The sequence below is a fragment of the Salmo trutta genome, chromosome 1 (assembly GCF_901001165.1).
Source record: "Salmo trutta chromosome 1, fSalTru1.1, whole genome shotgun sequence".
NCBI lineage: Eukaryota > Metazoa > Chordata > Actinopteri > Salmoniformes > Salmonidae > Salmo > Salmo trutta.
This window is the reverse complement of record NC_042957.1, coordinates 79,422,502-79,436,307: the sequence shown is the minus strand read 5'-3', so window position 1 is coordinate 79,436,307 and position 13,806 is coordinate 79,422,502. Positions and strand designations below refer to the sequence as shown.

Here is a 13,806-nt window from a genome sequence, read left to right as displayed (position 1 = left end):
TTGATCGAGCTCTCTGCTGTCCTCTCCAGATCAGACTAGCTGTTATTGATCGAGCTCTCTGCTGTCCTCTCCAGATCAGACTAGCTGTTATTGATCGAGCTCTCTCCTGTCCTCTCCAGATCAGACTAGCTGTTATTGATCGAGCTCTCTCCTGTCCTGTCCAGATCAGACTAGCTGTTATTGATCGAGCTCTCTCCTGTCCTCTCCAGATCAGACTAGCTGTTATTGATCGAGCTCTCTGCTGTCCTCTCCAGATCAGACTAGCTGTTATTGATCGAGCTCTCTGCTGTCCTCTCCAGATCAGACTAGCTGTTATTGATCGAGCTCTCTGCTGTCCTCTCCAGATCAGACTAGCTGTTATTGATCGAGCTCTCTCCTCTCCAGATCAGACTAGCTGTTATTGATCGAGCTCTCTCCTCTCCAGATCAGACTAGCTGTTATTGATCGAGCTCTCTCCTGTCCTCTCCAGATCAGACTAGCTGTTATTGATCGAGCTCTCTGCTGTCCTCTCCAGATCAGACTAGCTGTTATTGATCGAGCTCTCTCCTGTCCTCTCCAGATCAGACTAGCTGTTATTGATCAAGCTCTCTCCTGTCCTCTCCAGATCAGACTAGCTGTTATTGATCAAGCTCTCTCCTGTCCTCTCCAGATCAGACTAGCTGTTATTGATCAAGCTCTCTCCTCTCCAGATCAGACTAGCTGTTATTGATCGAGCTCTCTCCTGTCCTCTCCAGATCAGACTAGCTGTTATTGATCAAGCTCTCTCCTCTCCAGATCAGACTAGCTGTTATTGATCAAGCTCTCTCCTGTCCTCTCCAGATCAGACTAGCTGTTATTGATCAAGCTCTCTCCTCTCCAGATCAGACTAGCTGTTATTGATCAAGCTCTCTCCTGTCCTCTCCAGATCAGACTAGCTGTTATTGATTGAGCTATCTCCTCTCCAGATCAGACTAGCTGTTATTGATCAAGCTCTCTCCTGTCCTCTCCAGATCAGACTAGCTGTTATTGATCGAGCTATCTCCTCTCCAGATCAGACTAGCTGTTATTGATCGAGCTCTCTCCTCTCCAGATCAGCCGTATAGAGTACATCCACTCTAAGAACTTCATCCACAGAGACGTGAAGCCAGACAACTTCCTGATGGGTCTGGGCAAGAAGGGGAACCTGGTGTACATCATCGACTTTGGCCTGGCCAAGAAGTACCGCGACGCCCGCACACACCAGCACATCCCCTACCGCGAGAACAAGAACCTGACCGGCACAGCACGCTACGCATCCATCAACACACACCTGGGAATCGGTAGGATATATATACACTATATATACAAAAGTATGTGGACACCCCTTCAAATTAGTGGATTCGGCTATTTCAGCCACATCCTTTGCTGACAGGTGTATAAAATCGAGCACACAGCCATGCAATCTCCATAGGAAAACATTTGCAGTAGAATGGCCTTACTGAAGAGCTCAGTGACTTTCAACGTGGCACCATCATAGGATGCCACCTTTCCAACAAGTCAGTTTGTCAAATTTCTGCCCTGCTAGAGCTGCCCTGGTTAACTGTAAATGCTGTTATTGTGAAGTGGAAACGTCTAGGAGCAACAACGGCTCAACCGTGAAGGTAGGCCACACAAGCTCACAGAACAGACCACTTCCAAGTTCCAAACTGCCTCTGGAAGCAACGTCAGCACAATAACTGTTCGTCGGGAGCTTCGTGAAATGAGTTTCCATGGCCTAGTAGCCGCACACAAACCTAAGATCACCATGCGCAATTTCTTGCATCAGCTGAAGATGTTGTACTCTGGAGCATTCTCTGGAGTGATGAATTATGCTGCACCATCTGGCAATCCGACGGATGAATCTAGGTTTTTCGGATGCCAGGAGTACGCTACCTGCCCCAATGCACAGTGCCAACTGTAAAGTTTGGTGGAGGAGGAATAATGGTCTGGGGCTGTTTTTCATGGTTTGGTTAGGCCCCTTAGTTCCAGTGAAGGGAAATCTTAACGCTACAGCATACAATTACATTCTAGACGATTCTGTGCTTCCAGCTTTGTGGTAACAGTTTGGGGAAGGCCCTTTCCTGTTTCAGCATGACAATGCCCCCCGTGCACAAAGCGAGGTCCATACAGAAATTGTTTGTAGATTGGTGTGGAAGAACTTGACTGATCTGCACAGAGCCCTGACCTCAACCCCATCGAACACCTGAATTGGAACGCTGACTGCGAGTCAGGCCTAATCACCCAACATCACTCATGCCCTTGTAGCTGAATAGAAGCAAGTCCCCTCAGCAATGTTCCAATATCTAGCGGAAAGCCTTCCCAGAAGAGTGGAGGCTGTTATAGCAGCAAAGAGGGGACCAACTACATATTAATGCCCATGATTTTGGAATGAGATGTTCGACATGTCCACATACTTTTGGCAATATATTTAAACAAACACATACACTAGTTACACACACACCAGGGAACAGGTACACAACACAAACACCCTGACCCTCTCTCCCTCTCTCCTCTCTCTACAGAGCAGTCTCGTCGCGATGACCTGGAGTCTCTTGGCTATGTCCTGATGTACTTCAACCTGGGCAGTCTGCCCTGGCAGGGCCTGAAGGCCGCCACTAAGAGACAGAAGTACGAACGCATCAGCGAGAAGAAGATGTCCACCCCCATCGAGGTCCTCTGTAAAGGATACCCATGTGGGTAGTTGAAAGACCTGTCTGTGGCTGGAAGTTGATGAGGTTTTCTCAAGTCAAAACAGGGCGTTTTTGCATGGTACACCGTTGTTCATATAGAGTTTCCACTCCCAGTCTTTGAAAGTGGATAGCTCTTCTGTGGTCCAAAGTGTGATGGATAGGGTTAGGAGTTTTTCCTGAGCATGTGACCTAACCAGGAAGAAAGCTGATCAGATTCAGACGGTCTGTTTGTAGTGTATGTCTTGTTGTCTTGGAGACTAGAGGATTCACATTCAGGCATTTTATTCCACAGACATATTATACAGCTGGATTTCTAAAGAGCTGTATCTTGACCCATCCTCTCCTTTCTCCTCTCAGCGGAGTTTGCCACGTACCTGAACTTCTGCCGTTCTCTGCGGTTCGATGACAAGCCAGACTACTCTTACCTCAGACAGCTGTTCAGAAACCTGTTCCACAGACAGGGCTTCTCCTACGACTACGTCTTCGACTGGAACATGCTCAAGTTTGTGAGGAACATCTCTGCTACGTCTGATTCATCCCCTTCATTACATTGACCCGGACTGGAATCTTTTCATCACAATATCTCCGTTCTCCTGAAGTGTACACTCGTTCACTACTTCCAACAAATCTGAAAACCGTTGGGATTGGTGGAGACATGGGCTAGTGGGAGTTTCCACTGTAAGTCAGTGATGTGAACCAGTGCACACTTTAGGAGGAAGGAGAGGTAATTCAGACATAGTAATGGAATGTCCAAGGTGGCCATTTTGTTGGTCTACGAATAGCAGTGGTGTCCCTGGCAACGGCAGCCATTTTGAATGCTGATTAAGCAAATTCCTGGTCAATAAGATCCCATGGTGTTGTTGTGATGGTGAAGGGTTGGGAGGTGGGACAGTGTAACCGTTGTCTCCATGGTGATGGTGAAGGGTTGGGAGGTGGGACAGTGTAACTGTTGTCTCCATGGTGATGGTGAAGGGTTGGGAGGTGGGACAGTGTAACTGTTGTCTCCATGGTGATGGTGAAGGGTTGGGAGGTGGGACAGTGTAATCGTTGTCTCCATGGTGTTATTGGGAAGTGGGACAGTGTAACCGTTGTCTCCATGGTGTTGTTGTGAAGGGTTGGGAGGTGGGACAGTGACTGTTGTCTCCATGGTGATGGTGAAGGGTTGGGAGGTGGGACAGTGTAACCGTTGTCTCCATGGTGTTGTTGTGATGGTGAAGGGTTGGGAGGTGGGACAGTGTAACCGTTGTCTCCATGGTGATGGTGAAGGGTTGGGAGGTGGGACAGTGTGACTGTTGTCTCCATGGTGATGGTGAAGGGTTGGGAGGTGGGACAGTGTGACCGTTGTCTCCATGGTGTTGTTGGGAGGTGGGACAGTGTAACCGTTGTCTCCATGGTGATGGTGAAGGGTTGGGAGGTGGGACAGTGTAACCGTTGTCTCCATGGTGTTGTTGGGAGGTGGGACAGTGACTGTTGTCTCCATGGTGATGGTGAAGGGTTGGGAGGTGGGACAGTGTAACCGTTGTCTCCATGGTGATGGTGAAGGGTTGGGAGGTGGGACAGTGTAACCGTTGTCTCCATGGTGGTGTTGTGATGGTGAAGGGTTGGGAGGTGGGACAGTGTAACCGTTGTCTCCATGGTGATAGTGAAGGGTTGGGAGGTGGGACAGTGTAACCGTTGTCTCCATGGTGTTGTTGTGATGGTGAAGGGTTGGGAGGTGGGACAGTGTAACCGTTGTCTCCATGGTGATGGTGAAGGGTTGGGAGGTGGGACAGTGTGACTGTTGTCTCCATGGTGATAGTGAAGGGTTGGGAGGTGGGACAGTGTAACCGTTGTCTCCATGGTGTTGTTGTGAAGGGTTGGGAGGTGGGACAGTGTAACCGTTGTCTCCATGGTGTTGTTGTGATGGTGAAGGGTTGGGAGGTGGGACAGTGTAACCGTTGTCTCCATGGTGATGGTGAAGGGTTGGGAGGTGGGACAGTGTGACTGTTGTCTCCATGGTGATAGTGAAGGGTTGGGAGGTGGGACAGTGTAACCGTTGTCTCCATGGTGTTGTTGTGAAGGGTTGGGAGGTGGGACAGTGTAACCGTTGTCTCCATGGTGTTGTTGTGATGGTGAAGGGTTGGGAGGTGGGACAGTGTAACTGTTGTCTCCATGGTGATAGTGAAGGGTTGGGAGGTGGGACAGTAACCGTTGTCTCCATGGTGATAGTGAAGGGTTGGGAGGTGGGACAGTGTGACCGTTGTCTCCATGGTGATGGTGAAGGGTTGGGAGGTGGGACAGTGTAACTGTTGTCTCCATGGTGGTGTTGTGATGGTGAAGGGTTGGGAGGTGGGACAGTGTAACCGTTGTCTCCATGGTGTTGTATGTCTCTGTGTGTACAGGGCGCCAACAGGGCAGCGGAGGATGCAGAGAGGGAGAGGAGAGCCGGTGAGGACAGACTGAGACAGGGACAGGCCAGGGCCCCTGCAGGGGCCAGAGGGATCCCCTCCGCCTCCGGACGACCCAGAGGAGCACAGGACGCAGCCGCACCCGCTCCCCTTACACCCACCTCACACACAGGTTAGTGAAAACACACACACAGCACGTACACCCACCTCACACACAGGTTAGTGAAAACACACACAACCCTTACAGCCAAGCGCTCCCACCAGTGCATCACATAGCACCTGTTCCAGATAGGACCAGCAGACACATTGACTTCAAAACAACTGCATGGACCTCATTGTTCTGGAGAGAAGAGCACATCTAGGTGTGGCCAGGCTAGTGATCAGGCAGGATGTTGTGAGGTGTATAGAGCCAGGCTAGTGATCAGGCAGGATGTTGTGAGGTGTATAGAGCCAGGCTAGTGATCAGGCAGGATGTGAGGGGTATAGAGCCAGGCTAGTGATCAGGCAGGATGTTGTGAGGTGTATAGAGCCAGGCTAGTGATCAGGCAGGATGTGAGGGGTATAGAGCCAGGCTAGTGATCAGGCAGGATGTTGTGAGGTGTATAGAGCCAGGCTAGTGATCAGGCAGGATGTGAGGTGTATAGAGCCAGGCTAGTGATCAGGCAGGATGTTGTGAGGTGTATAGAGCCAGGCTAGTGATCAGGCAGGATGTTGTGAGGTGTATAGAGCCAGGCTAGTGATCAGGCAGGATGATGTGAGGTGTATAGAGCCAGGCTAGTGATCAGGCAGGATGTTGTGAGGTGTATAGAGCCAGGCTAGTGATCAGGCAGGATGTTGTGAGGTGTATAGAGCCAGGCTAGTGATCAGGCAGGATGTGAGGTGTATAGAGCCAGGCTAGTGATCAGGCAGGATGTTGTGAGGTGTATAGAGCCAGGCTAGTGATCAGGCAGGATGTTGTGAGGGGTATAGAGCCAGGCTAGTGATCAGGCAGGATGTGAGGTGTATAGAGCCAGGCTAGTGATCAGGCAGGATGTTGTGAGGTGTATAGAGCCAGGCTAGTGATCAGGCAGGATGTTGTGAGGTGTATAGAGCCAGGCTAGTGATCAGGCAGGATGTTATGAGGTGTATAGAGCCAGGCTAGTGATCAGGCAGGATGTTGTGAGGTGTATAGAGCCAGGCTAGTGATCAGGCAGGATGTTGTGAGGTGTATAGAGCCAGGCTAGTGATCAGGCAGGATGTTGTGAGGTGTATAGAGCCAGGCTAGTGATCAGGCAGGATGTTGTGAGGTGTATAGAGCCAGGCTAGTGATCAGGCAGGATGTTGTGAGGTGTATAGAGCCAGGCTAGTGATCAGGCAGGATGTGAGGGGTATAGAGCCAGGCTAGTGATCAGGCAGGATGTTGTGAGGTGTATAGAGCCAGGCTAGTGATCAGGCAGGATGTGAGGTGTATAGAGCCAGGCTGACATATACAGCTCAGAGGGCCCTGATACACTGACCTCCTCTATCATTTTAACAGCCAGCTAACACACACACACACGAGCTGACAAACGCACCCACACACACGCTGGTAAATTGTGACCTTCAAACAGCGTGTGTGTGTGTGTGTGTGTGTGTGTGTGTGTGTGTGTGTGTGTGTGTGTGTGTGTGGCAGAGCTGACATCACACTCCAACAGCATTAAATCAGTTCAGTGATCAGGGGTTTGATGTGTGGTTCACCAGGAAAACTATCTGTCCTCTATCCCAGGTATGGAGGTCTCTCTCTCTAACCCCAGGTATCTGTCCTCTATCCCAGGTATGGAGGTCTCTCTCTAACCCCAGGTATCTGTCTTCTATCCCAGGTATGGAGGTCTCTCTAACCCCAGGTATCTGTCCTCTATCCCAGGTATGGAGGTCTCTCTCTCTAACCCCAGGTATCTGTCCTCTATCCCAGGTATGGAGGTCTCTCTCTCTAACCCCAGGTATCTGTCCTCTATCCCAGGTATGGAGGTCTCTCTCTCTAACCCCAGGTATCTGTCCTCTATCCCAGGTATGGAGGTCTCTCTCTAACCCCAGGTATCTGTCCTCTATCCCAGGTATCTGTCCTCTATCCCAGGTATGGAGGTCTCTCTAACCCCAGGTATCTGTCCTCTATCCCAGGTATGGAGGTCTCTCTCTAACCCCAGGTATCTGTCCTCTATCCCAGGTATGGAGGTCTCTCTCTCTAACCCCAGGTATCTGTCCTCTATCCCAGGTATGGAGGTCTCTCTCTCTAACCCCAGGTATCTGTCCTCTATCCCAGGTATGGAGGTCTCTCTAACCCCAGGTATCTGTCCTCTATCCCAGGTATGGAGGTCTCTCTAACCCCAGTTATCTGTCCTCTATCCCAGGTATGGAGGTCTCTCTCTAACCCCAGGTATCTGTCCTCTATCCCAGGTATGGAGGTCTCTCTCTCTAACCCCAGGTATCTGTCCTCTATCCCAGGTATGGAGGTCTCTCTCTCTAACCCCAGGTATCTGTCCTCTATCCCAGGTATGGAGGTCTCTCTAACCCCAGGTATCTGTCCTCTATCCCAGGTATGGAGGTCTCTCTAACCCCAGGTATCTGTCCTCTATCCCAGGTATGGAGGTCTCTCTCTAACCCCAGTTATCTGTCCTCTATCCCAGGTATGGAGGTCTCTCTCTCTAACCCCAGTTATCTGTCCTCTATCCCAGGTATGGAGGTCTCTCTCTAACCCCAGTTATCTGTCCTCTATCCCAGGTATGGAGGTCTCTCTCTCTAACCCCAGGTATCTGTCCTCTATTCCAGGTATGGAGGTCTCTCTCTCTAACCCCAGGTATCTGTCCTCTATCCCAGGTATGGAGGTCTCTCTAACCCCAGGTATCTGTCCTCTATCCCAGGTATGGAGGTCTCTCTCTAACCCCAGGTATCTGTCCTCTATCCCAGGTATCTGTCCTCTATCCCAGGTATGGAGGTCTCTCTAACCCCAGGTATCTGTCCTCTATCCCAGGTATGGAGGTCTCTCTCTATAACCCCAGGTATCTGTCCTCTATCCCAGGTATGGAGGTCTCTCTCTCTAACCCCAGGTATCTGTCCTCTATCCCAGGTATGGAGCGAGAGAGGAAGGTCAGCATGCGTCTTCACCGTGGAGCTCCTGTCAACATCTCCTCCTCAGACCTGACTGGACGACAGGACTCACGCATGTCCACCTCACAGGTAATGACACAACCCACAGGTTAGACACACACACACACACACACACACACACACACACACACACAACACACCGTATTTCCACCTCACAGGTGAGACTCACACACTTCTCACAGGTCTGAAAACGTCATCATGTTTCTAGCCTTGTTTTCATTGTTTGAATTTCTTCATTCCTTTTGGACTCTCACTGATGACACTTTAACGATCAACACCGCAGGTCGTCCACAAACAGTCACTCAGGAATGTGAAACCTTTTCACTGGCATCATAAAAACATGGCTTTAATGTTGCAGGGTGTCAGTGTTTCCCCTATATTCATTTAGCAGTGGCGGGCCAACACTGAAGAATAAATTAAAACTATATATTTTTTAAATGTTGTAAACTTAAAGGACCAAACCCAGATATAAAGTATGTAGAAAAGATAACAGACTGATATATATTTAACATGAGATCATCTTTGAGAACTAACAATCACCAATATAAAAACCAGACATTCAAGGAGAATCAGAAATGGAAACACTTTAGTTCTAATGTTTGAGGCACTCAGACGGCATAAGGACACGGCATAAGGATACGGCATAGGAACACGGCATAAGGACACGGCATAAGGACACGGCATAAGGACACGGCATAAGGACACGGCATAGGAACACGGCATAGGAACACGGCATAAGGACACGGCATAAGGACACGGCATAAGGACACGGCATAAGGACACGGCATAAGGACACGGCATAAGGACACGGCATAAGCACACGGCATAGGAACACGGCATAAGGACACGGCATAGGAACACGGCATAAGGACACGGCATAAGGACACGGCATAAGGACACGGCATAAGGACACGGCATAAGGACACGGCATAAGGACACGGCATAAGGACACGGCATAGGAACACGGCACAAGGACACGGCACAAGGACACGGCACAAGGACACGGCATAAGGACACGGCAAAATGTGTAGAATTGCAGTAAACTAAAGTTCTGGGTGTGGCTCAGAGACCGGCTCTGAAACTCTGTGAATAAGCAGTGGAATGGCCAGAGAAAAAAAAGGGTAATTTGACTCTATATTCTGTGCTTGTTCATAACGTTTGGTCTAAACAAGGCACCGCTCCAATCAAAGAATCTGTGAACACCTAGCTAGTTTAGTTTATACAGACCCTCATGACGAACAGTCGCTGGCATGATGAGGTGTGTGACTGGTAACACCATATGGCTAAGCTGACTGTCTGCTGGCATGAACAGGGTGAGAGGGGTCATGCTGTGTCCTGTTAATATTATGGGGTTTATGAAGGTCTAGGACAGGTAACCACGGTAACTAATAATTCATTGTTTTTATTTTTCAACGAAATGGTGTCCAAGATTCATAATCACACACTACATGACCAAAAGTATGTGGACACCTGCTCATCAAACATCTCATTCCAAAATCATGGGCATTAATATGGAGTTGGTCCCCTCTTTGCTGCTATAACAGCCTCCACTCTTCTGGGAAGGCTTTCTACTAGATGTTGGAACATTGCTGCTATAACAGCCTCCACTCTTCTGGGAAGGCTTTCCACTAGATGTTGGAACATTGCTGCTATAACAGCCTCTACTCTTCTGGGAAGGCTTTCCACTAGATGTTGGTACATTGCTGCTATAACAGCCTCCACTCTTCTGGGAAGGCTTTCTACTAGATGTTGGAACATTGCTGCTATAACAGCCTCCACTCTTCTGGGAAGGCTTTCCACTAGATGTTGGAACATTGCTGCTATAACAGCCTCCACTCTTCTGGGAAGGCTTTCCACTAGATGTTGGAGCATTGCTGCGGGGACTTGCTTCCGTTCAGCCATGAGCATGAATGATGTTGGGTGATAAGGCCTGACTCGCAGTCGGCGTTCCAATTAATCCCAAAGGTGTTCAATGGGGTTGAGGTCAGGGCTCTGTGCAGGCCAGTTAAGTTCTTCTACACCGATCTCGAGAAGCCATTTCTGTATGGACCTCGCTTTGTGCACGAGGACATTGTCATGCTGAAACAGGAAAGGGACTTCCCAAAACTGTTCCCACAAAGCTGGAAGCACAGAATCGTCTTCAGTCGTGGCCAAAAGTTTTGAGAATGACACAAATATTAATTTTCCAGAATGTTATGAAGAGTGATCCGATGAATTGCAATTAATTGCGAAGTCCCTCTTTGCCATGCAAATGAACCAAATCCCCCAAAAAACGTTTCCACTGCATTTCAGCCCTGCCACAAAAGGACCAGCTGACATCATGTCAGTGATTCTCTCGTTAACACAGGTGTGAGTGTTGACAAGGCTGGAGATCAATCTGACAAAAATATCTAAAGACACTGAGGCAGCAAACTTTGTGAAAATTAATATTTGTGTCATTCTCAAAACTTATGGCCACGACTGTAGAATGTAATTGTATGCTGTAGTGTTAAGATTTCCCTTCACTGTAACTAAGGGGGCCGAACCATGAAAAACAGCCCCAGACCATTATTCCTCCTCCACCAAACTTTACAGTTGGCACTATGCATTGGGGCAGGTACAGTTCTCCTGGTATCCGCCAAACCCAGATTCATCCGTCGAACTGCCAAATGGTGAAGCGTGATTCATCACTCCAGAGAACGTGTTTCCACTGCTCCAGAGTCCAATGGTGACGAGCTTTACACCACTCCAGCTGACACTTGGTACTGTGCACGGTGACCTTAGGCTTGTGTGCAGCTGCTCGGCCATGGAAACCCATTTCACGAAGCTCCTGACGAACAGTTATTGTGCTGACGTTGCTTCCAGGGGCAGTTTGGAACTCGGTAGTGAGTGTTGCAACTGAGGACAGATGATTTTTGTGCATTTCAGCACTCAGCGGTCCCGTTCTGTTAGCTTGTGTGGCCTACCACTTCGCTGCTGAGTCGTTGTTGCTCCTAGATGTTTCCACTTTACAATAACAGCACTTTCAGTTGACCGGGGCAGCTATAGCAGGGCAGAAATTCAACGAACTGACTTGTTGGAAAGGTGGCATCCTACGACGGTGCCACTTTGAAAGTCACTGAGCTCTTCAGTAAGGCTATTCTACTGCCAATGTTTGTCTATGGAGATTGCATGGCTGTGTGCTCGATTTTATACACCTGTCAGCAACGGGTGTGGCTGAAATAGACCAATCCACTCATTTGAAGGGGTGTCCACATACTTTTGTGTGTATATAGTGTATTTAATGGAGATGAACAAAAAGTCTCTCTATATAAGTTTGGTGCAGAAACCACTCCAGCACTTTTCAACCTCCATCTAATACTGATAAAATACCCTACTACACTTCTCTTCACATTATAGAAGCATTTAGACATCTTGGCTTCTTTATAGCATCTTTTAGTAATGCGTTGTCAGACAATTCTAGTCCTGTTTTCCCTCCTAACAAGTTGCTCCACCACAACAGCATTGTTCAGCCTCTAACTGTGTTCTCCTAACAGTCACACATCTTGGCTTCTACAGAGCATCTTTTTTTTGGTCGCTTCTCAAATGGAACCCTAATCCCTCTATAATACACTACCAGGGCGCTGGTTAAAAGTATTGTACGATACTGTGCATTTGGAAAGTATTCAGACCCCTTGACTTTTTCCACATTTTGTTACATTACAGCCTTATTAGGAAATGGATTAAATTGTTTTTTTTTTCTTCATCAATCTAAACACAATACCCCGTAATGACATCACAATACCCCGTAATGACATCACACTACCCCGTAATGACATCACAGTACCCCGTAATGACATCACAGTACCCCGTAATGACATCACAGTACCCCGTAATGACATCACAATACCCCGTAATGACATCACAATACCCCGTAATGGCATCACAATACCCCGTAATGGCATCACAATACCCCGTAATGGCATCACAATACCCCGTAATGGCATCACAATACCCCGTAATGACAAAGCAATTTTCATAAGTATTCAGACCCTTTACTCAGTACTTTGTTGATCTGTGCACTGTCAACTGTGGGACCTTATATAGACAGGTGTGTGCCTTTCCAAATCATGACCAATCAATTGAAGTTGTAGAAACATCTCAAGGATGATCAATGGAAACAGGATGCACCTGAGCTCCATTTCGAGTCTGAGTACTTATGTAAATAAGGTATTTTTGTTTTTTGTTTTGTTTCTAAAAACTTGTTTTGTCTTCGTCATTATGGGGTAGATTGATTGAGGAAAACATTTCATTTAATCCATTTTAGAATAAGACTGTAACGTAACAAAATGTGTAAAAAGGGGAAGGTGTCTGAATACTTTCTGAGTGCCCTGTATGTGGAATAGGATCCCATTTGGAACACACCTCTAGTAATGTGCTATTAGCCAGTTGCAGTGTTGTCTCCCCCTCACCGCCCCCCCTCCTCTCACCAACTCAGAATAGCATTTCCTTCGATCCTCATCTGAGAAAGTAGCAGCTCGTCACGTCCTGGTGTGAACGGCTGGCTGCTCCCGGTGAGTCACCACTGGTATCCCAAATGGCACCCTATTCACTATGTCGTGCACTACTTTTGACCAGGGCCTATAGGGGTAGTGGTCGGGAAGTAGTGCACTATAATATTGGGGAAAGGGTGCCATTTTGGATATAGTCATGTTAGGTAAGAGTGTGGGTGTAGGTGTCCCTTCAACCTCACACTAATCCCCCTCCCTTTAGAGATATCTATAGGCTTAAGGCGTCCGCGGGCTTCTGGTCAACACTAGGGATTCTTCAATGAAGTGTTTGTTGTCATTCAATGAGAGAGGACTCGGTTTTTTCATGCACATTTCTTTCATTGAGAAATACTCCACCGAACTTAGATGTGAAGTTACGCGACCAAGAACTCCTTGGCAAAAACTTAAATTTATGACAGATTTCTGGAGTTATGTCAAATTAATTCTGGCTACGGCGTCTCAAGATGGACAAACGGTACTATTGCCGCTTTTTTCTCGTTTTTCAAGCAAACTTTTGACCAGGGCCTATAGGGGTAGTGGTCGGGAAGTAACCGGACGAGTATGCGAGCACACTCGTCCGGTTCACCTAGCAGAGTTCAGCTATGCTCCAGATGAACGGAAGCATGCTGACGCCTTTAGGCTACGTCTTGATAGTCTAAAGACTATTTCACCCCCCCATAGAAATATCTATGGGTTAGGCTACGTCTTGATAGCCACACTGTTACCGTACCTTCTTTAGACTGTCAGCTCCCAACCTCACCCCAACCCCCCTATAGAAACAGGTCACATCTCAATAGTCTATAGCCAAGTCTATATATACACTGCTCAAAAAAATAAAGGGAACACTTAAACAACACAATGTAACTCCAAGTCAATCACACTTCTGTGAAATCAAACTGTCCACTTAGGAAGCAACACTGATTGACAATAAATTTCACATGCTGTTGTGCAAATGGAATAGACAACAGGTGGAAATTATAGGCAATTAGCAAGACACCCCCAATAAAGGAGTGGTTCTGCAGGTGGGGACCACAGACCACTTCTCAGTTCCTATGCTTCCTGGCTGATGTTTTGGTCACTTTTGAATGCTGGCGGTGCTTT

At 48.0% G+C, this 13,806-nt stretch overlaps 1 protein-coding gene and 1 long non-coding RNA gene across 2 annotated transcripts in view; both read left to right on the top strand.

Moving 5' to 3' along the window:
- The window catches only part of LOC115161073 (casein kinase I), a 74,546-nt gene that overhangs the window by 51,923 nt on the left and 8,817 nt on the right, over nucleotides 1-13,806 (top strand). Inside the window, exons 4-8 of the mRNA XM_029712178.1 lie at nucleotides 1,070-1,298; nucleotides 2,520-2,690; nucleotides 3,045-3,193; nucleotides 5,069-5,246; nucleotides 8,157-8,266. Of these exons, the coding sequence (XP_029568038.1) occupies nucleotides 1,070-1,298; nucleotides 2,520-2,690; nucleotides 3,045-3,193; nucleotides 5,069-5,246; nucleotides 8,157-8,266 (837 nt within the window). The remainder of the gene's footprint in view (nucleotides 1-1,069; nucleotides 1,299-2,519; nucleotides 2,691-3,044; nucleotides 3,194-5,068; nucleotides 5,247-8,156; nucleotides 8,267-13,806) is intronic.
- LOC115178208 (uncharacterized) lies at nucleotides 3,726-5,062 on the top strand. Its single transcript, XR_003872634.1, has 3 exons — nucleotides 3,726-4,052; nucleotides 4,296-4,813; nucleotides 4,910-5,062. It is a non-coding gene; the product is annotated as an uncharacterized LOC115178208 (long non-coding RNA).